Source organism: Trachypithecus francoisi, unplaced genomic scaffold (assembly GCF_009764315.1).
Source record: "Trachypithecus francoisi isolate TF-2019V2 unplaced genomic scaffold, Tfra_2.0 Lachesis_group11, whole genome shotgun sequence".
NCBI lineage: Eukaryota > Metazoa > Chordata > Mammalia > Primates > Cercopithecidae > Trachypithecus > Trachypithecus francoisi.
In genome coordinates, this window is record NW_022681456.1 from 20,879,806 (window position 1) to 20,907,741 (window position 27,936).

Genomic DNA, 27,936 nt, shown 5'->3' on the forward strand with positions numbered 1-27,936 from the left:
CATGTGCTCCTGTCAACCTTTTTGTGCCTTTGTTTACTTCCATCTTCTTTTAAGAACTATAAAATATGGCACTTACAAGTGATCTCATGTGTACCTGAAAGTTATAGTTACATAGACATATATATATACATGTATGTATAAATCAATCTTGGAGCATTAAATAATTTCAAAATTTTTGATGGTTTATTATATTCTCTTGATTAAAATAACTTTTAAAAGGTGATAATTTTCACAATCTTTGTATGAAATAATCTAATTTCTAAACCTATAGTCAATTTCATTTTCTATAATTATTTTTAAATTAGCTTCTGTGTAAACTCACTAACTTGTTCCCACATGACAATTTATAGCAGTCCAAAGATTTTTTTATAGCTGTGGTTGTTATAATTTTGACAGATGCTCAAGGCTGTTGTTTGCATTGTTCTTCAGAATTTCATCTTTGTGGGAGAATCAGAGAAATCAACAAGAACTTTATTCTTTCTTAAAATGTTAAACACACTGAAAAATCAACCAAGGAAGCCATAGTTAAAGATAAAAGCCAATGCAGTTTGCCCCTTTCTTACTCCTTCATGCATATATACTATTTAAATCATACATCTGATAGTTTGTACTTATTGTACTTATGAGTTTATCTCACTGTATAATCCATTTTCAAATAAGCAGACATACATGCACTTTTAAGTTGTTGATAATATTTATTTAACTTCTCTTGCCTTAGTTTTCTCATCAGTAAAAAGGGACAATAACATCTTCTTTGTAAAGCTGCTGTATTAACAACAAGCCCTGTAAATACCTGGCACTTTGCTGCCATGTGGCATGAAGTCAGTAGATGATCGTGCATGTCGTTAGTGTGACTTAAAACATGATTTGGCTCATCATTAGTTCAGAGTTCCTACTCTCTTAATGATAAAAAAACTCAATAATACTTATAACAGCTGGGTGTGGTGGCTGACACCTATAATCTCAGCACTTTGGGAGGCTGAGGCAGGTCGATCACTTGAGGCCAAGAGTTCAAGATCAGCCTGGCCAACATGGCGAAACCCCATCTCTACTGAAAAATACAAAAATTAGCCAGGCGTGATGGTACTCCCCTGTAATTCCAGCTACTGGGGAGGCTGAGGCATGAGAATTGCTTGAACCCAGGAGGTAGAGGTTGCAGGGAGCCCTGATCACGCCACTGCACTCCAGCCTGGGTGGCAGAATGAGACTCTGTCTCAAAAAATAATAACAATCATAATAAAGACCCCGGAAAATTCCAACAGTAAGAAAGTTTTTTCTATTTGAAGGCTAAATTTTAGCCTTAGTAGATTCTTTTTTGTTTTTTTGTTTTTTTGAGATGGAGTCTCACTTTGTTGCCCAGGCTGGAGTGCCGTGGTGCCGTCTGGCTCACTGCAACCTCCATCTCCTGGGTTCAAGTGATTCTCCTGCCTCTGTCTCCCGAGTAGCTGGGATTACAGATGTGTGCCACCATGCCTAGCTAATTTTTGTATTTTTAGTAGAGATGGGGTTTAACGTGTTGTCCAGACTGGTCTTTGAACTCCTGACCTCAAGTGATCCACCTGCCTCGGCCTCCCAAAGTGCTAGGATTATAGGCATGAGCCACCATGCCTGGCGTAGCGTTAGCAAATTCTTAATTAAACCATAGAGAGAAAGGTAAAGACTCTTAGGAAAGGCTGAATAGGCTCAGCTGTCTAGGTTTCTGGGGAAACATGTCCCCTAAAGAGTTTGTATTTTTTTAACTGAAAATCATTGTAAACTAAACATTTCTATAATGTTAGCTAGTGCTTCTTAACACATTATTATTTGTACTCCCACGAACTCTGTAATAGTTATTTTAATATTTAATAGCCTGTAACTGCTTGCTACCTTAATTGAATTTTTTTAACTGCCTGTTTTTAACTGTGATGGGTTTAGGACATTGAGTAAAAGGTCACTTGTACTGTTTCAGAATGTTGTGTTTTTGTCTCATTTTATTCACCGCCTCTACATGCGCATTTTACTGTTCTGTTTTTCTCTTTAGCTATCCTCATACCACCCAAGGCAGTCTTCCACCTGGACAGTTTCTGGGCTGGCCACCAGGAGCTCTCTTGTGCTGGATGGGATGGGAGATATTTCTTGTGCTGGCTGGGATGGGAACCTTTTCTCCTAGGGACTCAGTGTGATCCCTCTGAAATACTGCGTATTTCTGTCAGCTCTCCAGACCTTGGCCTCCCAATTTGCTACTTGTCATTCTAGCAGAATTTACTGCTTTGGGCTTATTCTGGCCACCTCATTATTTCATTTGGAAATGCATCATTAAATACATCATTTCATGTTGTCATTGTGAACGTATGTTCGTCACAAAGCTTTAAAATAATATGATGATATTTTCTGCCTAGGAGCTAAAAGTCAGTATTTTGGCTCTTGCCACCCAAATCCTGACTGGATGTGATGAAGTGTTGGAAATGCTACAGCAGGTCACAACTGCCCTCATAAATAGTGACATAGCAGACCGTGAGCAGAGGTGAGGAATGGATGGTGGGCTGTGACCAGCTGCCCTGTGGGAAGAAAAATTTGTTTATTGAAATTAAATATTTTTAGAATATAGAAGGATCAATTTTATATAGAGAGATTTTTGTGAGAATAGGCTAAAAGGGCAAGTGTTTGAAAGCCAAGTGCAGTCACACTCTTTTGTGTGCTTTCAGGTGAGATTGGGCCAATAGCCATGATCTAAGGGTAGCGAAGTTGTGGAGGGCACAGCCTAATCTCTGCCACTTGAGACTTCTACCGCTATCACTCCCAAAATGGCCTTTCCTTTAATTATCGAGGTCAGCACCATGCACACTTAGTTTCCTCATGATAAAGACTTTTGGGAGGAATAAGTGACTTATCAGCTGCTACACAAAGGATGACACTGATGTGGTACCTCAAGATTTAACTGTAATTTTACTTCTCCAAATACATGTCTGACCTCTCTTTCACAGTAATAAAGCCCTTTCTCAGCCCTTCACATTAAAATTTCTGCTGTAAGCCCGTCTTTACTAAAAATACAAGAAAAAAAAATTAGCTGGGCACGGTGGCAGGCACCTGTAGTTCCAGCTAGTGGGAGGCTAAGGCAGGAGAATGGCCTGAACCCCGGAGGCGGAGCTTGCAGCAGTGAGCCAAGATTGCGCCACTGCACTCCAGCCTGGGCGACAGAGCGAGACTCCATCCCCAAAAAAAAAAAAAAAAAATTCTGCTCTGGTTTGATTTTAGAGGTGCATTGCATACTGTGTTTTTTGATGATTTGCGTGTTGGAGCTGTAGATCTAAAAGAATCCTACAGTGTAATTTTTGCTTCCGTAACCCTGTCTGTTCCTATGGACTTGGTTCTTACCCACTCCCAGAGAGCAGATAGGAGGTTGGGATTGAGAATAATATAACCCAGATAGGTGTTGCATTGAGGCTTAGTAATACGTAGTTCAGTCTAATGGGACAGCCTGGGTTTCTGGTTCCACTACTAATATCCTAAGTAGCCTTAAGGAATTTACATAATCCTTTCTTTCTGCATTCCTTAATTCTTCTAGCAGAGGACAGGGATATTAAAAATGTGATTTTAAAGATAAATTAAAAATTTGCCTACTTAAATGAGTCAAAATCATAGAGACAGAAAGTAGAATGGTGTTTACAGGGGACTGGGGGCAAGGGGAAAATGAGGAGTTATTGCTTAATGGGTATAGAGTTTGGGTTTTACAACACAAAAAGAGTTGTGGAGATGGATGATGGTGATGGTTGCACAACATTATTTAATAACACTGAAATGTACACTTAAAATGGTTAAGATGGTAAATGTTATGCTGTGTTTATTTTACCGTAATAAAAAAAAATTGGGGGAAGAAATCTGCCTGCTTCTGCATGCCCCAGACAAGCCTCAATTTCTCTAGACCAGTGATGGATGTCACAGCTCTGGGCAGGTGAATCAATGTTGTAGCCATTCAATTCCTCCTTTTTAGAGTCACTGTGTAGCATAGTGACCAGCAGCCCCAGAGGCAAGGGAATTTTACAGGTAGTAACCATTGGCATTTTAGAATCCATTTGTAAAGTGCTTCAAAGGTGCTATGAAATGCACCATGTAGCAACCTAGAACCTAGAACCTAAGTGGTTCATACACCTGTAATCCCAACAGTTTGGGAGGCCGAGGTGGGAGGATCACTTGTACCCAGGAGATCACGGCTGCAATGAGCTGTGATTGTACCACTGCACTCCAGCCTGGGTGACAGAGTGAGACCCTGTCAAAAAAAAAAAAAAAAAGGCACCTTATAAATTTTTTGGCAAAAATCAGAGACTGAAGGTGAAATCTATTAACAGCTTTCTTTCTGTTCTTCCCCTCTCCCTCAGTGGCAGAAGGTGGAAAATTTGTGGACTGAATTGCTATCACTGAAAGTGCTTAAGTGGTTTAAGGAGGTGCAGTTTAGGAGAAATTGTCAGATAAAGATGACATTAGTGCTTCTTCATATGTTTGGGCATTGCTTAGGCTGTGTGTTTTTCTTGAACTTTTTGTAGGTTAAAAGGCTTGGAACAAGTTACTAAGGCTACTATGCTTGGTCACCTTCTTCCAGTGTTACTGACCTCCCTGATGCATCCAAATTTACAGACTCTGATCATGGCCGATGCCCTGATGCCTCAGCTAGTGCAGCTGGTACTCTATACAAGCCAGGTATGATCCTTGGTGTGCCAAAGTGAACTGCTTTTTGGCCAACCTGCTTCACAAGGTGGCTGTTTGCTTTCACTGAAGGCAGAATAAACGTAATCCTGCCTTTCAGAAACCAAGGGAAATAATGATGGAACGAAGACAAATATTGTGTCATAAAAATAAACAAATAACAAGGGAAAACATTTTATTTGTTTGACTAAATTACTAACTGCAATCTTTTAGCAAGTGTTCATGGCTGATCAGCTATAAAAATGCTAATATACAATGCTACTAAAAACCTACCATTATAGTTTGCCTCCTGAGTCCTTGCCAGCTAATAGTAGCTAATATAAATGATGCATTCCGTTCCAGCATTAAGTAAAATAATATTAAGTGGTCTAAGTAGCACAGCATTTCTTAGTGAAGGAGAGCAGACTAGGATTGTAAAAAGATGATTTAAGAGAGACCTCTAAGTTTGGCTCTCATACCATTTAGGTAACTGACAGTAGCACTGGAAGACATAATAATGGTTTTGTGTTTCAGACGGCTTTGCTGCTTAAAACCCAGTGTCCGGTTTTTGCTGAGGTGGGCTGTTCCCCATGTGGTGCACCAGACCAGAAGTGCAGGCTGTTCCCTGATGAGAGGTAATGAACGCTGCTTCCTTTCAGGAACCCTTTTCTTGTTTTCTTCTGGTGAAAGCCTAGTACTCCTTTTATGAAAAAGATTTTTAGCAAGGATTATCTATGTGAAAAGAAAAAGACTTCGAAATGAAAATTTTAGATAACTATAACTTGCTTTGTAGATTTACAGCAACTGGTTAGAATAAATTTCCCCATGGAGCAAGAGATTAGTTCAAAATTGATCTGAAATTCTCATATGCTAATAGTGGGGATGTAAAATATTATGACTTTGACAGGCAGTTTGGCTGTTTCTTTTTTTTTTTTTTTTCTGAGATGGAGTCTTGCTCAGTCACCCAGGCTGGAGTGCAGTGGCTCATCTCAGCTCACTGCAGCCTCTGCCTCCTGGGTTCAAGCAATTCTCCTGCCTCAGCCTCATGAGTAGCTAGGATTACATGCGTATGCCACCATACCCAGCTAATTTTTGTATTTTTTAGTAGAGACGAGGTCTTGCCATGTTGGCCAGGCTGGTTTTGAACTCCTGACCTCATGATCCACCCACCTCGGCCTCCCAAAGTGCTGGGATTACAAGCGTGAGCCACCGCACCCTGCTGGCTGTTTCTTAAAAACTTAAACACACACCTATTGTATGACCGAACTATTTCACTTTTAGGTATTCACACAAGAAAAGAAAGCATAGGTTCTTACAAAGCTTTTACATTAAGGTTCGTAACAGTTTTGGTTAGAAGAGCCCAAAACTGGAAACAGCATAAATGTCCATCTGGAAACAACATAAATGCCCATCAGTAAGTGAATGGATAAGCAAATTGTGATATAGTTATACAATGGACTCTAATCAGCAATAAAAAGGAATGAACTATTGTTATATACAACAGTGTGTATGTAATCTCAAAATACTTAACCCTGAGTGAAAGAAGCCACATCCCCTTAGGTCATGTACTATATTATTTCATTTATATAAAACTCTAGAAAATGCAAACTAATCTCTAGTAACAGCAAATAAATGATCACCTGGGGGAGAAATGGAGTGGTTACAAAGAGGAAGAAGGAAACTTAATGGTATAACAAATGTCCAAACTTATCAAGTTGTATGCTTTAAATATGTGCAATTTATTATGTCAATTATGTTGCATTAAAGCTGTCTTTTAAAAAGATTTCCTGGGTTTCTCTAGAGCAGTGGGCTATGGAATTGAGCTTTTCGCAGTGATGCAAACTTCTATCTGTGCTGTCTAGTTCCATAGCCACAGGTTGTTATTGAGCATCTGCAGTGTAGCTAATGTGACTGAGGAGCTGAATTGTAAATTTTATTTCATTTAAATTCAATTTAATTGAAATGGCCACATGTGACTAGTAGCTACTGTATTGGACAGTAAGGCTCTGCAGCTCAAGCTTCAGAGTTGAAAGAATAAGAGAATTCCGTGGCAACTAAGTTTAAATCTTAGGAGTTTGTATTCCGCAACCTCAGGCTCCATGCTGTCCTTGAGAGTTCAGTTATAGTAGGTAAGAGAACCTTTGAAGGCACGTTTCCTTAGTAAAAATTACAGTGAAAAGTAGCTATGTAGACTCCTGGAGTTTTCAACAATTGGCATGTAGATATCAACAAAAGGAAATTTTTACAGGATGCTAACCCTGTGGGATTTGCAAAGTGGCCAATCTTAAAGATCCTTTACAGTACCTTTTTTTTTTTCTGAATACATTTAAATGAGAGTTGATCAGATCTTCTGTTGGATATCAATTGGGCTTCTCTCTTGAGAAAAAGAGAGAAAAATGAAAATATATCTCTGCTTCTTGTCCTAGAAAAAGGCAAAAAAGGAAAAAAAAAAAGCAAATATAGTATCTAACAAGAAAGAAGGAAAAAACCCTTAAATGTGGAAATTTTTTAAATGTTTCTGATTGCCACTAATATCAAGCATGTAAAAGCCTCAGTGTTATCATACTGCATGCTGTGGAAAATTAAAGAGCAATTTAATGTTTATATTGTTTTTCCTTTCCTTGGCTGCTAAGCTAAATCACTTTCTCTATTTCTGTTTAGAATGTTAGAAGAGAAAGAAGAGCCAGGATTTCTCACTGGTTTAAAGATTCCTGCCCCATGGGCTGCTGGAAAGACTGTGGAAACAGTCCACCCCGTCAGAGACAACTATAAATTTAAAGAAACGGTCCATATCCCAGGAGCTCGCTGCCTGTACCTTAGATTTGATAGCAGATGCTCTTCACAATATGACTATGACAAAGTGAGTAAGAATTGGGTTATTATTGGTTCCACCTCAAGTAAGCTGATTCTTAGATGCTTCTTATTTTTCTTTGCTGCTGGTCACCATTCTTGACTGATTTCTGTCTGCAGCTATCTCTAAGGAGAACTTTCCTAAGATAAAGTTCTTATCTTTGAAGGGTAGTGATTTAAGAAAGTTAAAGAAACACCACCTCTGCAGTCTAAGAACAGTGTTAATGATATGTTGAAAGTGTACTTTGTAAGCTTTCAGGTGTTTAGATGTGAGTGGAAGGAAATGTTCCTTTTCGTTCTGCTTACCCCTGCCCTCCCTCTGTGCTTGAAGTTCCCCCAGATGTGTGATGTCCATTCATCTAGAAAGGTCTCACTGCCCAATTCTTGGGGCTTCTCATGTATCTTTTGGGAAAAGGTGGCTTTTTAGAAGGGTTTCAGAGGTGCTAGGATCTGGTTTATATTTATTTAAACATTTGTTGTTTTTTTTTTTTTTTTTTGAGGAAGAGTAGTTTCCAACCTGGTGGCTTAATAGTTATGAACAAAAGGAAGCATCTTACGGGTTGAAACATTTTCTTCCACTTAGAATTATTGAATTGTAACCTGTCATGTGGTCTTAGGGGGAAAGGCTAATGAAATATGTAACATATGAAAGAACAGCTGGAGGATTATCTAATAGCTTTGTGCATACTATTTTTATGTAGCTTGTTAGCGATCTATTGTGTCTCTCTCCTGTGAACTGTGTGAGGGCAAATGGGCTTAAATCCTAGCAGGGGATTCTGACTTCTGAGGCTGGCTTTTTAAAACATTCTATCCGGGGAGGTTTTTAGATTAAAAATAAAGGACTTCTTAACTGTATATACTATGAGATGGTGAAACACATTTCTGGGCAAGTTATAGAATCCTCTTCCCCATTATCTTTTAGGATAGTGAAGATTCCCAGGTGTCACCAAAGCCTTGTCCTCAAAACTCACCTTAGCTAGAACCAAGAAAATATATGAGATGATCTTTAGTAGGCCTTTCAGAAACATATCTCCTACCATCAGTCCACTGTAATTCATAGCTCCTGGCATTGGCTACCCCCATTTCCCAGGTTCAGGTGAAGTGACTTAATAAAGAAATGGGAGAGTCTGCTGTTTTAGTTGGTGTCATTTTGTTTCTCCTTTAAAAACCGTATTTTGCATTTCTGATATGCGCTGACTTATGCCTGCAGTAGACATTAGTGTTAAATGATGAAGCACAAAGAGGCTTACTACATGGATGAAAGTACATTTACTTTTCCAGTGGTCCCTGGCTGGTGTCAGCAAAAGGCCCCAAAGGGTAAGACATCACAAAATGATAAGCATTCAGGGCTGAAGATGGAGCTTCGAAATCTGAAGTTAGATGCAGTGAGAAGCAGTCACAGTGCATATTAGAAGACAGGGTTTGGTATTTACAGAAGCCAGAGCTTTATTTTTCCTGTGGAATGCCAAATGAGCTATAAATGTTTCTTCTGCCGATTAGAAAGTCAGCTAGCTGGTTATACATGAATTAGAGAAGTATTGATACATGAAAACTGACCCAAGAAGCAGCCGCCCCCTTTCTGGCCCAAATTTGTATCATTTTCTTTTTATACCATTAAGCAACATCCTAAGAATATATGGCTTATTTTCAATTTGTTGCATTTTTTAAAATTCGTATTTATTCATTGATTTTTTTCTTTGGTGCTTTTATTTTGTTGTTCTGTTAGATATGATCATATTTCCATCTGTATTTGCTCACTTTACTAATTTTGGGGAGGACTTAAGGGGCCAAACTGTTATTAATGAGTTATATGTTATTAATTAGCGTTAAAATAACTATTTCAAAAATATTGATGTACAATAGCTGAGTATAACTATTTAATGTGAGGTCCCCAAGCCAATTAAAGTGTGCTAATATAAAAAGTATACTTCTTTTTATTAAGAATTGTTATTACTCTGTGGCTTCCCTGTAAATACCAATGACTGATTGCATCCAAACTAGTATCAGTTATACCTAAAAAAATCAGGAAATATTAGTTATAATGACACCAATGCCTGGTTATAATTGTATTTTGAACAATTTTTTTTTGCAGCCTTTTTATTTGTAGATGTTGTTTTTGTTTTTCTTTTACAGTCTAACAGTATATTTTCTGTTTTGAAGTTGGTGATATATGCGGGGCCTAACACAAACAGTAGGAAGGTTGCTGAATATGGAGGCAACACACTGGGATATGGCAGCCGTAGTGTCTTAGGAACTGGTTGGCCGAAAGACTTGGTGAAGGTATGGTATCCAGTCATAATCGCTTCCTAGAAAAGAAAATGAACTTGCAGTCCTCACAGGTCCAAGTACTAACTGTAATCCCAGAAAAACATTTGCCCTGGGTGCTTTTGTTGAGGTGGGGCCACCTTACTAGGCCTGTCAGCTCACTCCTTCTATTCAGAATGATCCTCCTTTCACTTGTAGGACATCAGACCCCTGTTCACTCCCTTTCACAAGTTGCTCCATGGATAGAATTTGTCACAGCGTTTTCTTCCTTGTTGATTAAAAGGGTTACTAGATCTTTTCCAGCTTAGTTCTCCTCTATACTCCCTGTTGACAAGTACCCTAGAACCACAAGGCCATTGCAGTGTAAAAGTATTGAGTTAATGTGTTCAGATGAATTTGGGCCTTTGGAGCAAAAACAATTATCCATTCTCAAACTGATGAAATGAGTGCCATGCTTTGTAATTCAGCCCTCAAACTACTTACTGTGTATCTGCCTGGAATATGAATATAAACGGAAACGTCTGTTAAAACCCAAAAATGTCCCCAAAGTCTGTTCCCAGGGCCTTTATTTCATATACGTTATGGACCCTCTTTAATTCAGCCATAGATGGCAAGCCATTTGTTAGAAATTATGGCCAGGTGCAGCTGCTCACGCCTATAGTCCCAGCACTGTATCACTCAGGTGATCAGCCGCGGCGGGAGGATCACCTGAGGTCGGGAGTTTGAGACCAGCCTGGCCAACATAGTAAAACACCGTCTCTACTAAAAATACAAAAATTAGTCAGGCATGGTGGTGCGTGCCTGTTATGCCAGCTACTCAGGAGGCCGAGGCAGGAGAATCGCTTAAACCCAAGAGGCAGGGAGGTTGCAGTGAGTCAAGATGGCGCCATTGCACTCCAGTCTGGGCGACAGAGCAAAACTTCATCTCAAAAAAAAAGAGAGAGAAATTATGCTCAAGGCCGTGCAAGGTGACTCATGCCTGTAATCCCAGCACTTTGGGAGGCCAAGGTGGACAGACTGCGTGAGCCCAAGAATTTGAGACCAACCTAAGCAACATAGTGAGACCTCGTCTCTACAAAAAAAAAAACAAAAAACAAAAATTAGCTGGGCATGGTGCCACACACTTATAGTTCCAGCTACTCAGGAGGCTGAAGTGGGAGGATTGCTTGAGCCCAGGAGGTTGAGGCTGCAGTGAGCCATGATTGTGCCATTGCACTCCAGCCTGCGTGACAGAGTAAGACCTTGTCTCAAAAAAAAAAAAAAATTATTCTCAAGATTTGATTAACCTTTACTATGATCTTGCTAATGGGCAACTGTGGCACATTTCACAGATGCCTCATCCCAAAGGCTACCTCGTCAGGAGAGACACTTAAAGGACTGGGTGTCTAAATGAAAGGGAATGGAATTTGAATCAAAAAGCAAGTGAGAAAAGGAGTGAAATATTGCTGTGGTCCTTTTTGAAAGTAAACCTCTGAAATTCATTGCTCTTTTGAAAATTGTGTATCTTGTTTTTAAAGTGCATTTCCCGCCCCCCTCTTAAATTTTAAGGTGGAAGGAGATACAGTCACCTTCTCCTTTGAAATGAGAAGTGGCCGTGAACACAACACTCCTGATAAAGCCATGTGGGGCTTTGCTTGCACAGTTCGCGCTCAGGTACTTGAATCTAACCACTGCCGTGGACGAAATGTACTATCTGCTATGTGCCTTGATTACATACATCATATTTGCCTTGGAAACAGGGCAGAATATGAGTCACTCTTTCATCTTTCTTTTCTAGTTGGCACTAGTCAACTACTAGCAGCTAGTAGTGCTTTTACAGAATAAAACTAGCCATGACCTAATATCAGCTCAGCAGCACAGAAATAAATCTATTGATTGGGGCTCCCTCTTCAAAGCTTGGGGAGGTGACCTGACCCCAGCATCTTTCCATAGGGCAAAGAGGACTCAATAGAACTTAATAGAAATAAGCACTTGGATCCTGGGTTTTAAGAGTAGTTAAGCATCCAGCTGAGCATGGTGGCTCACACCTGTAATCCCAGTACTTTGGGAGGCTGAGGCGGGCGGATCAACTGAGGTCAGGAGTTCGAGATCAGCCTGGCCAACTTGCTGAAACCCCGTCTCTACTAAAAATACAAAAATTAGCCAGGTGTGTTGATAGGCACCTGTAGTCCTAGCTACTCAAGAGGCTGAGGGAAGAGAATCGCTTGAACTGGGAGGCAGAGACTGCAGTGAGCTGAGATCGTACCATTGTACTCCAGCCTGGGTGACAGAGTGAGACTCCGTCTCAAAAATTAAAAAAAAAAAAAAAAAAAAAAAAACCAGAGTACTTAAGCACCCTACTGACCCCTCCAGTTGCCTGATTCCAAAAACATATTTTAGATTTTGATGTTTCTTAAGCTTAACCAAGCTAAGACTCTACAGAGTGGCATTAACTACTAGAATGTAAGCTCCATGAGAGCAGGGATCTTCATTTCATTCTCCGATGTATCTCAGGCACCTAGAACAATGGCTGGCACACAGAGGACACCCAGTAAATATTTCTTGAATGAATTCACTGCAGTCATTGACAATATCACAGTTTAAGCACAGGATGGAAGTGAAAAAACAAAATAGTGATTTATACTTAGGCACAACAAAGAGGAAGCTATCAAAGAGTCAGGCTTCTTTATTTCATTTATACTATTTATTTGATTTGTACTATTGTATATGGGGTCTGATCAACTATTTTCTCTTCAGAATTATGTTGAGACTTCACTCTGGTCATTCCAGTACCACCATCTAGTCATAATTTGGGTGCTGTACCTGTGTCCCCTAGTAGTGATACTCGATGCTGCTCTGTAGAACCCTGTGGTTGGGAACAGTGCAGTGTGGGGCAGCACAGGTAGCAGCCTCTGCCAGTGTACACTGACCATTGTGGTTTACCCCTGTCTGCATTGTAGGAGTCTTCGGAGGATGTCTCAGGAGGCTTGCCCTTTCTGGTAGACCTGGCTTTAGGTCTGTCTGTGTTAGCTTGTTCCATGTTAAGAATCCTGTACAATGGACCAGAAATTACCAAAGAAGAAGAAGCCTGTCAGGAGCTATTGCGGTCCAAACTTTTACAAAGGTAACAAAAAGGTTGAATTTCAGCTAGTGTTGCCTGCAAAGGAAAAAGGACTTTATGTGGAAAAATCCTTTTGGTACATTTCCAAGGTGATTGTGCCTACTGCCTGGCAATCTCATGGGTGTCATTGTGTCTAAGAAATAAGATGAAAATTACACCATAGTGCTTTCTGGCCCTTACTTTACTAAATTTAAGATTACATCTTTGAACTGCATAAGCTTTTCTCCAACACAATTATTGTCTAATTAAATTGAATGATCCCCAAGAGGATGAGTGGATGTGTGATAAAGCAAACACAGCAAATGTTTATTCGTACAATCTAGACAAATGTGTCTGTGGACATTAACCATGTCATTCATTCAGCTTTTCTGTACATTTAAAAGTTTTAATGATTAAATATTGGGGGGGCGCTAGATCCCCAAAGATGGGCTTTCATACAATGCTCATTTTTCTTTAGCTTCTGGAGAAGGTTTGATGAGTAATTAACACAGAATGTGATCCTTCATATGTTTGATGTGTCTGCAAACATCCAATAGCTTTCCAATAATCTTGATGAGAGAGGAAGTGAAGAGCCTCTTTTCTGTCTGCTCAGGTGCCAGTGGCAGGTGGAGGCCAATGGCGTGATCTCCCCTGCCCTTACTCCGAGCCCCTCTCCACTGCCTCTGACCATAGAGGAAGACAGAGAATTCACCTACCCCTCTGATGTCCTCGTGCCTCCTGTTGGAAACTACTTTGATCTGCCTCGGATCAGGCTGCCTCCAGGAATCATGATAAAGCTCAGGGAAATTTCTGGGCGTGCTAGACCTCAATTTAGACCAAGTATAAAGTATGTTGCTGTGTAGTGTTTTACTTTTCCCAGTAGGAAAAAAAAGTTTAAACAATTGAAATGGGTGTATTTCTTCTGTGGTCTAGTAAATGAAACTTTAATTTTATGTTTACTCTATGAGTGTTAAAATTAACCGAGTCTGGAGGGCCCACCAGACAGTATTCCAGATTAGGGGCTCTCAAAATTTGGTCTCCTAGTCAGCAGCATTGGCATCACTTGGGAGCTTGTTAGTTCTTGGATCCCATTTTACACCTGTTGAATCAGGAGGTCTGAGGATGGGGCCCAGCTTAACAAGTTTCCCATGTGACTGATAACATGCTAAAGTGTGACAAGTGCTAGGTTTATCTCTAGTATTTTGACCTACTAGCAGTCAGCCTCTACTTTACTTTCCAGAGTCTAGAGATATGTTTATTTTTGATGCCTAGAGAAATGGTGAGGAGTTCTGTAATCTAGAATGTACAGACTTACAGTTACAGATGTCTGTGGTATTCTTGCTTAAAGTCAAGTCTGTTTTGCAGGCCTCTGCTCTGCCTCCTGAGGCAGGATTTCAGAGAGAAAACTTTAGAGAATATATGAAATTTGAAATGAAAAAAAAACAGAAAACACTATTGTTTTCAGCCCAGTATCCATAGGCACTGAACACTGCAGGCCATAATACTGCATAAAATTAATTAGTGGATAGATGCTGCTGAAGATCCTTTCTTAGCCTTAGCCCTCTTCCAACTCTAATATGTCTCTAACTCAAAATATAGCAATCATAGAAAATGAAGTCTTTTTTTTTTTTGAGAGGGAGTCTCGTTCTGTCACCCAGGCTGGAGTGCAGTGATGTGATCTCGACTTACTACAACCTCCGTCTCCCAGGTTTAGGAGATTCTCCTGCCTCAGCCTCCCGAGTAACTGGGATTACAGGGACATGCCACTATAGCCAGCTAATTTTTGTGTTTTTAGTAGAGACAAGGTTTCTCCATGTTGACCAGGCTGGTCTCGAACTCCTGACCTCAGGTGATTCACCTGCCTCGGCCTCCCAAAGTGCTAGGATTACAGGCTGAAGTCTCTTTACTCTTGATTTTCAGCTTTATCAGCCAATGTCAGTTTTATCAGTTAATATACTAAATTATTTGCCAACATAAGACTCCCAACGGTGCCATTATACTATGCATACCTCTTACTCTATTGTAACAAAGGAAGTGTGGTGAATATTTAATATCTTTAGATCAAAGCCTAAGTTCTCCAACCTATAAAATACTCTCTTGGGCCTGGGGCATGGTGGCTCATGCCTGTAATCCCAATACTTTGGGAGGCCAAGTCAGGAGGATCACTTGAGCCCAGGAGTTCAAGACCAGCCTGAGCAACATAGCGAGAAACCCCCACCCTAAAATTTTTTTCTCAAATTAGCTGAGCATGGCAACATGTACCTGTAGTCTCAGCTACTCAGGAGGCTGAGGCAAGAGGATCCCTTGAACCCAGGAGTTTGAGGCTGCAATGAGCCATGATTGCTCCACTGAACTACAGCCTAGGTGACAGGGGGAGAGACCTTGTCTCTAAAAAAATAAAAAATAAAAATAAAATACAGTATTGAGAAGCTGAGGGCATGGCATACATCTGACTAATTTCCATTGTGGTCACAGAGAAGTGATTCAGCCAGACGTGATGGAGGAAATGGTGGTATCTTGTGTTATTAAGCACTTGAACTTGGTTGATGCACTGCAATCTCTAATAAATTTCCAATATCAAGAAGAACATGCTGAAGAATATGATTTATTGTGTAAAATTATGGGAGAGACTTTTAAGAAGCTCAATGCCATGGAGAGACAGCTGCAGGTAAATGTCTGATAACTATTGGAAATAATTTCTTTCATGGAAATAAAGAAATTTAGAATGTGATCTAATTTTTAAAATTACTATTGTGACTAAAATTTTGAATTGTACTTGTTTTTATTTTGCATCTATTTTAATGTATTTATTAGAGTGTTGCAGAACTGGAACAAAAATGGCAAAGTGAAGTTGATGATGCCATGCAGGGGAAACTGGAGAACAACATGCCTTTCTTTTATGATTACCATTTTAATGAGGTGAGCAAAGTGTATGATTTGTCACTGGGGCATTGCCATTTAGAGAGCAAAGGTATATACTCGTGTGTGTGTGTGTGTGTGTGTGTAGAGGTAAAATAATGTCATTTCCTAAAATGTTGCACACTCCAAAACTGTACCCATTCTTTAAAAGAGGTTAAATGAAAATTGATTAGATCAACATGCAGTACAGAAATAATTACTCATGAGGTTGTTTTTCTAAATGATTAATAGTTTTATAAAGATATATAAGGAAGTTGTCATCATGGTCAAATTTTGCTTTCAAGCCTTAAAAAACAAAAAATAGGCAAAATTATAAGCCCTGAAAGAATTCCCAGAAAGTAGTCAATGCCATTTTTAATCATTAAAATATCAAATAATAACTTACAAATGAGTTTCAAGCATAGAAATATGGACCAAAGGTGGTGGCTTTTCTCTGAAATTTTCTGTTCATTTTAATATATGTATAGTAAAACTTGGTTCTTGCAGATCCTGCATACATCTCTTTTTTCTTTAGAACAAAATGAAAGAACTAGAACTTTTGTGTTCAATGAAGGAAGTCTCCTTTGATGGGAATGATCTTGAAAACATGGTCCTATCACTGAGGTTAGTGGTATTAATAACTATTAAGGCTATTATCACCTTGATGCTCAAAACACATTGTAAAGGTCTAGTCTCTTAATAGATACTTTTTTTATATTGTGAACTTACTAAATATTTTAGAGTTGGAACTCATTTGGTAAATTGGAAGTTTTGGTTTTAACCTTCAAAAGTTAGCATAGGCATTTGAAACAGAAAAAGAAACCAGAAGTGGCCAGATTTTCTAACACTGTTCCTTGGATGAGGAAACAGGGAAGTAAGCAATGTTGATTAGGTTACTTTTGCTTAGTTTCCCCTGTGTCTTCTCTTCTTCGTAAACATTTTTTTTAATGGTTGTTTTTGGTAAGCTAGAGAACAACTCAATGCACATCCATCTCTCTTTATAGGGAGAAGTTCCTACATGAAGTGAATTCTCTTATTCAGAAACCCTCACACCCACTGGCTAAAACAAAGACGTTAGTGAAGAGTTTAATGAACCGAGCCGAGCTTTTGCTGCATGTCACCATCGCGGCCCAGTCGGGCCTCACGAGAAGCATCTCTGGGACCCCTGCTGAAACACCAGGTACTGCTCAAAGATAGCCCCAATCGGCTTCTGGTCCTACTCTGTTCATATAAGACACGTCAGCTATATTTTGAAAAATTCAGTCTTCGGTACTCCAAGAAAGGAAAACAAAAGGAAATTTTAACATATTTAGTTTTGCCTTATACTTTCTCTACAAAGCACTTGAGTGACAAAAGAAAAACAAAGAAATACTTGTATGTCATTAAATTCCTGTGGTCAACTTCTTGTTTATTCTATATTATTTTATTTTTTGAGACTGAGTCTTGCTCTGTCGCCCAGGCTGGAGTGCAGTGGCGCAATCTCGGCTCACTGGAACCTCCGCCTCCCAGGTTCAAGCAATTCTGCTTCAGCCTCCCGAGTAGCTGGGACTACAGGTGCATGCTGCCATGCCTGGCTAATTTTTGTATTTTTAGTAGAGATGGGGTTTCACTATGTTGGCTAGGTTGGTCTTGAACTGCTGACCTCAGGTGGTCCGCCCGCCTTGGGCTCCCAACATGCTAGGATTACAGGTGTGAGTCACTGTGCCCGGCCCTGTTTTTGTTTTCATACTAACATATGTAATTAGATTTCATAGTATCATATACAATTAGTCAACATCATGAATCTTGTAACATCATTTTTTCCTCTTTTCTCGAAGCTGAGTTTGCATTTCATCTTTAGTAATTATGTGGAACCTTGTGCTATGACTTCCTGGGAGTTAACTTTTTCTAGGTCACATTTTATTTATTTATTTATTTTTTTGAGATGGAGTCTTGCTCTGTTGCCCAGGCTGGAGTGCGGTGGCATAATCTCTGCTCACTGCAATCTCTGCCTCCCAGGTTCAAGCAATTCTCCTGCCTCCGCTTCCCAGGTAGATGGGATTACAGGCACTTACCACCATGCCCAGCTAATTTTTGTATTTTTAGTAGAGACAGGGTTTCGCTATGTTGGCCAGGCTGGTCTTGAACTCCTGATCTCAGGTGATCCGCCCACCTAAGCCTCCCAAAGTGCTGGGATTACAGGTGTGAGCCACCACGCTCAGCCTAGGTCACCTTTTAATTGTTAGCCTAAAAATGCATCTCTCAGGAAAATCATTGAGTCTTCTTACTTAAGACAGGATCTGTAACATAGCACAGCCCACAAGCATTCATTCTTAACCTAAGAGATAAAATTAAATAAACATGTTCTTAAATGAAAGCGTCCGTGTTACATAGCCCCATTGCCCAGTGAGCAGTAGGGAGCAGGCAAACTTGTTTTCATCCCAGCTCATCATCTAAGGCTCTTCTCACTTGGGATTTGAAGTCTAGGAGGACTCCCAGGGTCTCACTCTGTAATACAGGTTCTCCCTGAGAACTTCAGGGGAAGACACAGGTTTGGGAGAGAGACATGTACTGAGTGTGTGGTACAATCACATGCCAGGATGGTCTGCTATACACATAAGCCGACCACTTGGTAAGGCTACTAGTACTGTCCCAGAGGCTCTTGACCTCAGAGATAACAGTATCTTCAAAAAATTATACTTTTTTAATATTTAAGCTATCTAACCACTCTTAAGACAGATACAAAATGGTTTTCTCAGCTGGGCACAGTGGCTCATGCCTGTAATCCCAGAACTTTGGGAGGCCAAGGCAGGAGGATCGCTTAGACCAGGAGTTCAAGATCAGGCTTTGCCACATAGCGGGACCTGGTCTCTAGAAAAAAACATAAAAATTAGCCACACATGGTGGCATGCACCTGTAATCCCAGCTACTTGGGAGGCTGAGTTGGGAGGATTGCTTGAGTCCAGGAGTTCAAGGCTGCAGTAAGCCATGATTGTAGCACTGCACTTCAGCCTGGGCAACAAAGCAAGACCCTGTCTCTAAATAAATAAATAAGTGAAAATTTTAGAAAAATAAAACAAAATGGTTTTTATCTGCACTTTCTCAACATCTTTTTTCTTAGCTAGTCTTGACGTATAGTTTTATCTTCTTTCCATTTAAGGATTGTTTTATAAAACAACTATTTCCCTGGACAGGGTTAAGGAGTATGTCTTATAGAAAGACCCATTCAGATTCCAACTCAAGTGTGATATTTATTCTTACCAACTATGATCAAAGCAGAGGTATCATCAAATGACAATAAATCAGCTAAATGGATCTGGGGTTAAAGCGGGGAAAAAGGCCATCTCTGAAAAAAATGGATTTGGATGTATTTGAATTAAGAAATTTGGTCCAGGTGTGGTAGCTCACACCTGTAATCCTGGCACTTTGGGAGGCCAAGGTGGGCAGATCACTTGAAGTCAGGAGTTCGAGACTAGCCTGGCCAACATGGTGAAACCCCATCTCTACTAAAAAAATACAAAAGTTACCTGGGTGTGGTGGTGCACGCCTGTAATCGCTGCTACTTGGGAGGCTGAGGCAGGAGAATCACCTGAACCTGGGAGATGAAGGTTGCAGAAAGCCAAGATCACACCACTGCACTGCATCCTGGGTGACAGAGCAAGACCCATCTCAAAAACATAAGAAATTAAAAAATGTTAAAAAAGAAGTTTGTGCTTTCTGGCAATTACTTGCTATGTCTTCCCTTGCTTTTTAGAATGCTTAGGTTAAAGTGAACATTGATAGCTGTGAAATTAAATGAATTTTCCAGCTTTTCTTTGGAAAACCAATTTAATAAAAAGTTTTTAATTTTTTTAAGTTAAAATAATTTTTAACCTAATACTTAGGTTAAAAAATTGATGTAAAAACCATCAGTATGCTGTGCTAGCTAGGTTCGTGGCTGAACTGTGATAGAAAGCAAAGATACACTTAGACTGTTGGGTAGTTCTGTGTTGCATTTGGCTGTTGTACAGATAGCAGAAATGTCAGCCTTTTTATTCCTTTTTTTCCAGCTTGTAAATCAGCTTCTGAAACAAAAGTGATATCTCATGCTGTCAGGCAGCCTGTTTTTCTTCGCAGCATGTCAGCTCCTTCTGACCTGGAAATGATTGGTAATGAAGATTTGGAATTTACTAGAGCAAATCAGAGGTAAATGGCTAATGGCCAGGGTTGGATTCCCACATGCAGCTGAATGCATTCATCAAAACAAGCTCCCTGAGTGTGTTTCTCGTCTTGCCAGTCTGTTCTGTGTTCCCTGTAGGCGTCGCCACGTGACCAGCCACCGCAGCAGCTCCTTTACACTCCTGCAGTCGCTGGCCATTGAGGACAGCAGGGACAAGCCCACCTACAGTGTCCTGCTAGGGCAGCTGTTTGCTTTCATCGGCACCAACCCTGACCAAGCTGTACGTCATGTTTTGCAGGCTCCAGAGGAATAGCACCTAACAGCATGAGGGATCTTGGGGCAGTTAGCAGGAGTCAGGTGTCCTTCCTTCTTGTGCATTTCAGGTGTCCAGCAGCAGTTTTCTTTTGGCTGCACAGACAAGGTGGCGGCGGGGAAACACTCGCAAGCAGGCACTGGTACACATGCGGGAATTGCTGACAGCTGCCGTGCGAGTCGGGGGAGTGACACATCTTGTGGGTCCAGTAACGATGGTCCTTCAGGGAGGACCCAGGTTAGTTGTTTCTGTTAGTTTATACTGTCCTTTCTAGAATGGTCAGAGGCGTTCCAAAGGTTATTCCTGGGGCCCAAACATAGGCGGTAGTATTTGCTAATGTTTTCCTCTAAAATATTTATATAAAAGTGGTACATGATCTTGCAAAAAACTCAACATATTAATAGAATGTAAAACTCTTGGTATTCACCATTTTCTCCTAAATTCCACTCTGTCCATTAAGAGCTCATTATAGCAACCATACTTGCATAAGCAGCTGTATAATTCTTTTTGTACACATAAGTGTGTTTGTGTGTAAATTTTTTCAACTTAATTCAGATCATATTATCCGTGCCTTTCTATAACCACAGTTGTTTTGCTCAGTATGTCTTAGATATCTCAGATATGTTTTCATATCAGTACATATAGGTCTGGTCTGCTTTATCTTTTTTTTATTTGACACAGCGTCTCACTCTGTCACCAAGGCTGAAGTGCAGTGGCACAATCTCAGCTCATGGCAGCCTCCGCCTCCCGGGTTCAAGTGATTCTTGTGCCTCAACCTCCGAAGTAGCTAGGATTACAGGCACATGCCACCACACCTGGCTCATTTTTATATTTTTAGTAGAGATGGAGTTTCACCATGTTGGCCAGACTGGTCTCAAACTCACGAACTCAAGTGATCTCCCTACCTCAGCCTCCCAAAGTACTGTGATTACAGGCATGAGCCACTGTGCCCAGCCTTTTTTTTTTTTTTTAAACAGGTTCTCATTCTGTCACCCAGGCTGGCATGCAATGACGTGATCATGGCTCACTGCAGCCTTGACCTCCCCAGGCTCAAGCGATCCTCCCACTTCAGCCTCCCAAGTAGCTGGGACTATGGGCACGTACTATCACGCCCAGCTAGTGTATTTATTTTTTGTAGAGACAGGGTCTTGCCATGTTGCTGAGGCTGGTCTCAAATTTCTGGGCTCAAGGGATCCTCCTGTCTCAGCCTCCCAGACTGCTGGGATATAAGGCATGGGCCACCATACCTGGCTGCTTTAAGATTTTTAAGAGCTCATAGATATACATTATATAGATGACCTTTTCTAAAAAAATTAACTCATCCTCTACTGATGGACACATAGGTTCATTTGTCTTTATTTCTTTTGCTTTTGTTTTGTTTTTGCATTAACAATCTCGTTTTACCTGTATTTTTGTATATTTCCATGACTGTTATTACTGAACCAATTTCTAAAAATGTAATCGTAGATACTAACTCTGAAGATGATTTTATAACTCATTTGTGAGTTGTTCTATATGAGTTTCCTATTGGGCTTCAAAGATCTTCAAGTAGAAATAGAAAATGCATTTCTCTACAAGCCCTGGACTTGAGCTGCTGGAGGTGAGGAATTCTGGCCAATAGGCAGAGAGGGTCCAGTGACTGGAGGAAAATGGGTTAATTAAGGCTGAAGTGAGTATCTTGAGAAATCTTGAGATCCTCCCACCTCAGCCTTCCAAGTAGCTGGGACTACAGGAGAGGTCAGACTATTCTTTGGAAACAAGTCCAAAATTTCAGTGGCTTAAAAGATAAAATTTTGTTGGGCACAGTGGCTCATACCTATAATCCCAGCACTTAAGGAGGCCAAGGCAGGAGGATCACTTGAGGCCAGGAGTTCAAGACTAGCCTGTGCAATATAGTGAGACCCTGTCTCTTCCAAAAAAGAAAAAATTAGCCGGAGTGGTGGGGGCATGCCTGTGGTCTCAGCTACTGGGGAAGCTGAGGCAGGAAGATCGCTTGAGGCCAGGAGGTGGAGACTGCAGTAGGCTGTGATCGCATCACCCTGCACTTCAGCCTGGGCGACAGAGCAAAACCTTATCACATAAAAATAAAAAGAAGACAGAATTTTAGGTCTTGCTTCTCTTCATGATGGATTCATGCTGGCTCGTGGTAATCACAGAGGAGGAAACCACCACCTCGGGAGCTGCCAGGCTCCTTGTCAGAACTCTCGCTCATTGACCAGACTTGCCACTGTCCAGCCAACCACAGGGTGCCCAGAAAGAAATAGTGAAAAGCCCTCATGATTACCATAGCCTATTTCCAGAATTTAATTTCTCCATAAAACTGGCAACACTATTCCTTTTTCCCTCTATTATTGTCATTTGTCAGAAACTTGAAAAAAAATGTAGAAAATGCCAAAAAATAAAATGAAAATCACCTACAAGTACACCCTCTCAAGGTAACATCTGTTAACGCTTTAGTGTCTGTGTTCTAACCATAGATGTCTCCCGTAGTGTTCTTAGTGGTTCTGTAGCACTGCATTATATGCTTGAAACGTTAACAAATTCCCTATTTTTGAACATTAGGTTAGTTTTGCTTGTTTGTTTTTGCTATTGTAAACAATACTATGTTGCATGTCTTTGTAGACAAATCCTGATAGTTTCAGTTCTAAACTAATATTAATTGGTATAGAATCAGCCCTATGTTGTGTTTTTACATTGTGAAAGTTTTATTTTATATCAACTAGGCTTTCATCATCTGCTAATAACTGAAGTGTGAACTCAAAAACAGACACTTAGCTAATCCATTTGAGCTTTAGTTGTCTCATTAATAAAACTGTCTTGGCTAGGCACAGTGGCTCAGGCCTGTAATGCCAGCACTTTGGGAGGATTACTTGAGCTCAGGAGTTTGAAACCAGCCTGGGCAACACAGCGAAACATCATCTCTACTAAAAGTAAAAAAAAAATTAGCTGGATGTGGTGGTGTGCATCTGTGGTCTCAGCTACTTGGGAGGCAGAGGTGGGAGGATCACCTGAGCCCAAGAGATCAAGGCTGCAGTGAGCTGTGATCATACCACTGCACTCCAGCCCGGGTAACAGAGCAAGACCCTGTCTAAAAAAATTTAAAAAAGAAAAGAAAAGAAAAAGCACTTACAGTATTCAATGCTACTTAGATTATTGTAGACATGTCTGAAATAACTGGTTTCATGATAAAATATGTTTGGAAAATGTTGAATGTCCTCTGCTTGTAGGGATGCCATTCACTTTACCCTTACTGAAGGCTCTGAAAAGTCTACAGTAGTCTGTTTTAATTTCCCTAACCCAGGATTTCCCAGACTTTTCTGGAGTGTGGACCACTGTTTTGGAGGCACACCTAAAACTTCTGTCCAGCAGTGTTGCATAGTTTGGGAAACACTGAGCTGGATGTTCTCCAGGATCCCTTCAGTTCTGGATTCATCCACGTCAAGCCACTGTTCTTGACGTGGTTCAGGAAGCCTGAGCTTTGGTTTCTGTTTCACAGAATTGAAGAACTCACTTGTGGTGGGATGGTTGAGCAGGTCCAGGAAGCCTTTGGCGAGACCATGACCTCCGTTGTGTCTTTGTGTGCTCGTTACCCTATCGCTTGCGCAAATAGCATTGGACTCTTATGTACCATACCTTATACCAGGTAAGTACGGAAAGGCCTTTTGTTGTATGTAAGTTACACTGATGTATAGTCGATTAAGTGAAAGTATTTTTAATTTTAAAAATTGGATTTTTTGCTTCCATTATCCAGAACTAGCTATACAAAACTTTTCTCCTGAAAGACACTTAAGGTTCCTAGGTAAATTTCTTATTATTGAGTTCCTACATGACTAAATGCAGCCATTAGGATTATATTACATTGTGAAGATACAGAGGTTCAAAGAAAAATAAAAGGTCCCTAGGAAATTACTTACATATTTGGCAGGAATATTTTGCATATGCACATTTATTTCCTCTTTTGGGTCACTTAGTTACTAATTTGAAGATGTCAAGCATTCATTGAATCCCCTTAGGACAAAATATATGATTTTTTTACATCACTGCAACATTGAGTTGATTCCATCGATTTTTGCTTTGATATTGTAGATAAATCAGAATTTGAAGTTCCTTATTAATGAAGGGAATCATCATTATAAGAAAATCATTTTGTGTTTGATTACACATGGCAGTATCCTAAGTTGTAGGGAAGGAACTACACCAGCATGTTTTATGCCCCTTTGAACCTCACGTAAGAGTTTCCTGAGTGTTGGTCAGTTACGTTTATCTAGTGTAATCCATGACCCTTTGTCAGGAGTGAAGAGAAGTGCCTGGTACGCAGTGGCCTTGTGCAGCTCATGGATCGACTGTGTAGCTTGAGCAGTCAGACCGAGTCCAGCTCCAGTGAGAAACAGACCAAGAAGCAGAAGGTAGCCACCATGGCCTGGGCCGCCTTCCAGGTGCTTGCCAACCGCTGTGTTGAGTGGGAAAAAGAGGAAGGTGAGATGCCGGACTCCTTTCTAGAGCTCACTGATTTCTTCTATTGGTGTGTTAGTCTATTAGGTTTTTTATGCTAAATGAGAGAGAGAAAGGCTCCATTAAATGACATGATCAGATGGGTTAAATCAGTGGATGATTTCATGAGAGACTTTTCCTCAGTGTGGTTCTATGAAAACTTACAGCATTACGATGAGACTAAATGATATCCCCGTACCCTGAAGGAGTACAGTTATCCCAGGAAATTGAGAAGGTATTTTTTATTCTCTCCCTGTCAACACTGCTAACAGTTTCCAAATATATTTTTTAATTAAAAAAATGTATTAGACACAAGGTCTGTCACCCAGGCTAGGGTACAGTGGTGCAATCATAGCTCACTGTAACCTTGACCTCCCTGACTCGAGTGATAAGCGATCCCCCAACCACAGCCTCCCAAGTAGGAATACAGGTGCACACTACCATGCCCAGCTAATGTTTTTTTGTTGTTGTTGTTTGTTTTTAGAGTCAGGATCTTGCTATGTTGCCCAGGTTGGTCTCAAACTCCTGGCCTCAAGCAGTCCTTACACCTTGGCATTCAAAAAAACAAATATTTTTTGAAGTGGCTTTTCAGTTGCATTTTCAAGGTGATGTTTCCAAATTTTATTTTTAGTGACCAATCCAAATAAAAAGTAAACCTGGGCTAGGTGCAGTGACACATGCCTATAGTCCCAGCCACTCAGAAGGCTGAAGGGGGAAGATTGCTTGAGCCAGGGAGGTTGAGGCTGCAGTGAGCTGTGATCGTGCCACTACACTCCCTGGGCAACAGAGCGAGACCCTGTTTCAAAAAAAAAAAGTAAACTTGAAGGATAAATTTCCCCATAAGATTCCAGGCCTGTGTATATAACTTGTTTATTTATCTGTTTATTTGTTCACGATGCATTTTAATGTCTTGAGAGTCTATTATATGCCAGGCAGAAGATAAATAAGGCATTATTCCTCCCTTTAAAAATATGGTCTGGCAGGGAAATAGACTAATAAGCAAATACTTATAGTGTAATCAGTGCCACACAACTGAGGTGGATAGGAAGTGCAGTGGGAGTGTAGAGGTCCCAGAGACCAGCTGTGCTAGGGATCCAGCAAAGCTTCTCAGAGAAGGTGACACGGGAGTTACCCTTGAAGGATGGAGAAGACTTTCAAGCAGAACAAATAGTGTGTGTAGACTCAGGGATCTAAAAGAGCATGGAAAGTTCAGGAAACAACAAATACTTTTTCATAACTTCTACATGCTTGGGAGGTTCTGGAACTACGGTGAACATGGAAGAATCCAGAAAGGTCTTTTATTGTGTTTGGCAAAGTATGAGTTAAAAAATCAAGATGTTTTCATCACCAGTGAAATAGTGATTCTTCACTATCAATCCAAGTATGTTCTTTGATTATATATGGATTAATCATATTCAATTTTCATGAATAGTAATGTCTACTCCCAACATGGGGTTATTTTTAAAATAACTATTATCCTTTTTATGTATAGATATTATCTAATGAGGAGACACTATTAGATGGTTCATGAAACATTAAGCAAGATAAATGGACAGAGCTCGCCACCCCCACAGGCTCACCATGGCACCCTTAGGTTTTCACCAAGTTCTTTTTTTCTTTAACTGTGAAGGTGGCTCCACAGAGGCTGTGCACTCAGGTCTGGCCCGGCAGGTGTCCAGCCTTCTCACCAACCATCTTGCCCGAGCCACAGAGTGCTGTGGCAACCAGGCTGCTGGGAATGACGCGCTCCAGGATGTCCTTAGTCTTCTCAATGATCTCTCAAGGTATGCAAGGTCCAGCCTGGAGCTCTGGGAGAAGCTGGCTTTCCTCTTGAACGATTGGGGTTTCTTTTGGTGGTGGTTGTCTTTTCAAAATAGCAAATTACTAGGCCATTTTGACACACCCTTGCCTCAAAAAAAAAAAAAAAAATGGAGGATGAAGTAGTTGAAACATAGTATTTCGTTCCAAAATTTAAGGATTATTTAGGTGAATAGCCAAATCATAAAATAATATATTATCATTTGCTTTAATACCTTACTGACAGCAGCTGCTAACCTTTCCCAAAGATACAGTTGTATTCATTAACCAAAAATCTTACCCTCATTATAGCAAGATTAAAGAGTAATAAGTCAGGGCCTGTAATTAACTCACTTTCTCATGCTGTGTCTTTGAAAGAAGATATTCTGTGCTGGTTGTATACCCCGTGTGAGCCATGAGGTCCATAAAATATCCACATATGACTGACTGCATGATATTTAGCTTTCTTGGAATGTAGCAGTTTTAGGTGTGGCAGATCCTACAACACTGAAGCCTGTACAACACTGTGTGATAGCTTTGGTCTTGAGGCACTCATTAAGAAAGAATGAATAACATAAATTCCAAAGAGAACTATTTACAAGTTAATCTCTGTTCCCAGATCCAGTCATTCTCCCTAGCAATCATTTATTATAGAATGCTTCTCCCCTCTCCCATAACCTGGTTTACCAGGATCCAAGCCCCCATTCTATCTGTAACCTCGAGATGGTAGATAAGCTTCTGTAACTCATGGAAAATTCAGTCTTCACTCTGAAGGCTCCTGTGTATACATGTTAAATAAATTTGTGTGTCTTTTTTCCTATTTAAAAAAAATGAAAGAGGCCGGGCGTGGTGGCTCAAGCCTGTAATCCCAGCACTTTGGGAGGCCGAGACGGGCGGATCACGAGGTCAGGAGTTCGAGACCATCCTGGCTAACATGGTGAAACCCTGTCTCTACTAAAAAATACAAAAAACTAGCCGGGCGAGGTGGCTGGCGCCTGTAGTCCCAGCTACTCGGGAGGCTGAGGCAGGAGAATGGCGTAAACCCAGGAGGCGGAGCTTGCACTGAGCTGAGATCCGGCCACTGCACTCCAGCCCAAGCGACAGAGCGAGACTCTGTCTCAAAAAAAAAAAAAAAAAAAAAGAAATAATAAATGACAAACTGAAAAGCTCTTAGTTTGAGTTTCTAAGTCTCAGTGCTCCATGAATCACTCTGAATTTAGGATTTCAAGTAAGCATCAGAGATCAGAAAATATTCAAAAATCTTTCTTTTTAAGTATTAATGTTGTTTGGTTTCATCAAATTTTCCAAAATTCTTAATTCTTCACAGAAGCATAGTGCCAAATTCATGTCTTCCTCATGAAATCAAATTTCATTAGTTTGTTTCATTCAGAGAACTCTTGCTTCTGAATGTCTATAGATCAACATTTCTAGCACTGTTTACCTTTT

At 40.4% G+C, this 27,936-nt stretch overlaps 1 protein-coding gene across 9 annotated transcripts in view; it reads left to right on the top strand.

Annotated features, from left to right (window-relative positions):
* Window positions 1-27,936, top strand: part of HECTD4 (HECT domain E3 ubiquitin protein ligase 4) — a 230,032-nt gene that overhangs the window by 120,697 nt on the left and 81,399 nt on the right. For 4 of the 9 annotated variants that reach the window (XM_033220529.1, XM_033220530.1, XM_033220531.1 and 1 more), the window contains exons 18-35: window positions 2,379-2,503; window positions 4,521-4,674; window positions 5,194-5,294; window positions 7,321-7,519; window positions 9,643-9,789; window positions 11,323-11,427; window positions 12,714-12,877; window positions 13,467-13,700; window positions 15,329-15,521; window positions 15,668-15,772; window positions 16,287-16,375; window positions 16,756-16,931; window positions 19,780-19,915; window positions 20,007-20,169; window positions 20,273-20,439; window positions 23,699-23,845; window positions 24,494-24,678; window positions 26,324-26,477. In XM_033220529.1, the coding sequence (XP_033076420.1) occupies window positions 2,379-2,503; window positions 4,521-4,674; window positions 5,194-5,294; window positions 7,321-7,519; window positions 9,643-9,789; window positions 11,323-11,427; window positions 12,714-12,877; window positions 13,467-13,700; window positions 15,329-15,521; window positions 15,668-15,772; window positions 16,287-16,375; window positions 16,756-16,931; window positions 19,780-19,915; window positions 20,007-20,169; window positions 20,273-20,439; window positions 23,699-23,845; window positions 24,494-24,678; window positions 26,324-26,477 (2,744 nt within the window). The remainder of the gene's footprint in view (window positions 1-2,378; window positions 2,504-4,520; window positions 4,675-5,193; window positions 5,295-7,320; window positions 7,520-9,642; window positions 9,790-11,322; window positions 11,428-12,713; window positions 12,878-13,466; window positions 13,701-15,328; window positions 15,522-15,667; window positions 15,773-16,286; window positions 16,376-16,755; window positions 16,932-19,779; window positions 19,916-20,006; window positions 20,170-20,272; window positions 20,440-23,698; window positions 23,846-24,493; window positions 24,679-26,323; window positions 26,478-27,936) is intronic. The other 5 variants (XM_033220533.1, XM_033220534.1, XM_033220537.1 and 2 more) reach the window with 3 other exon arrangements.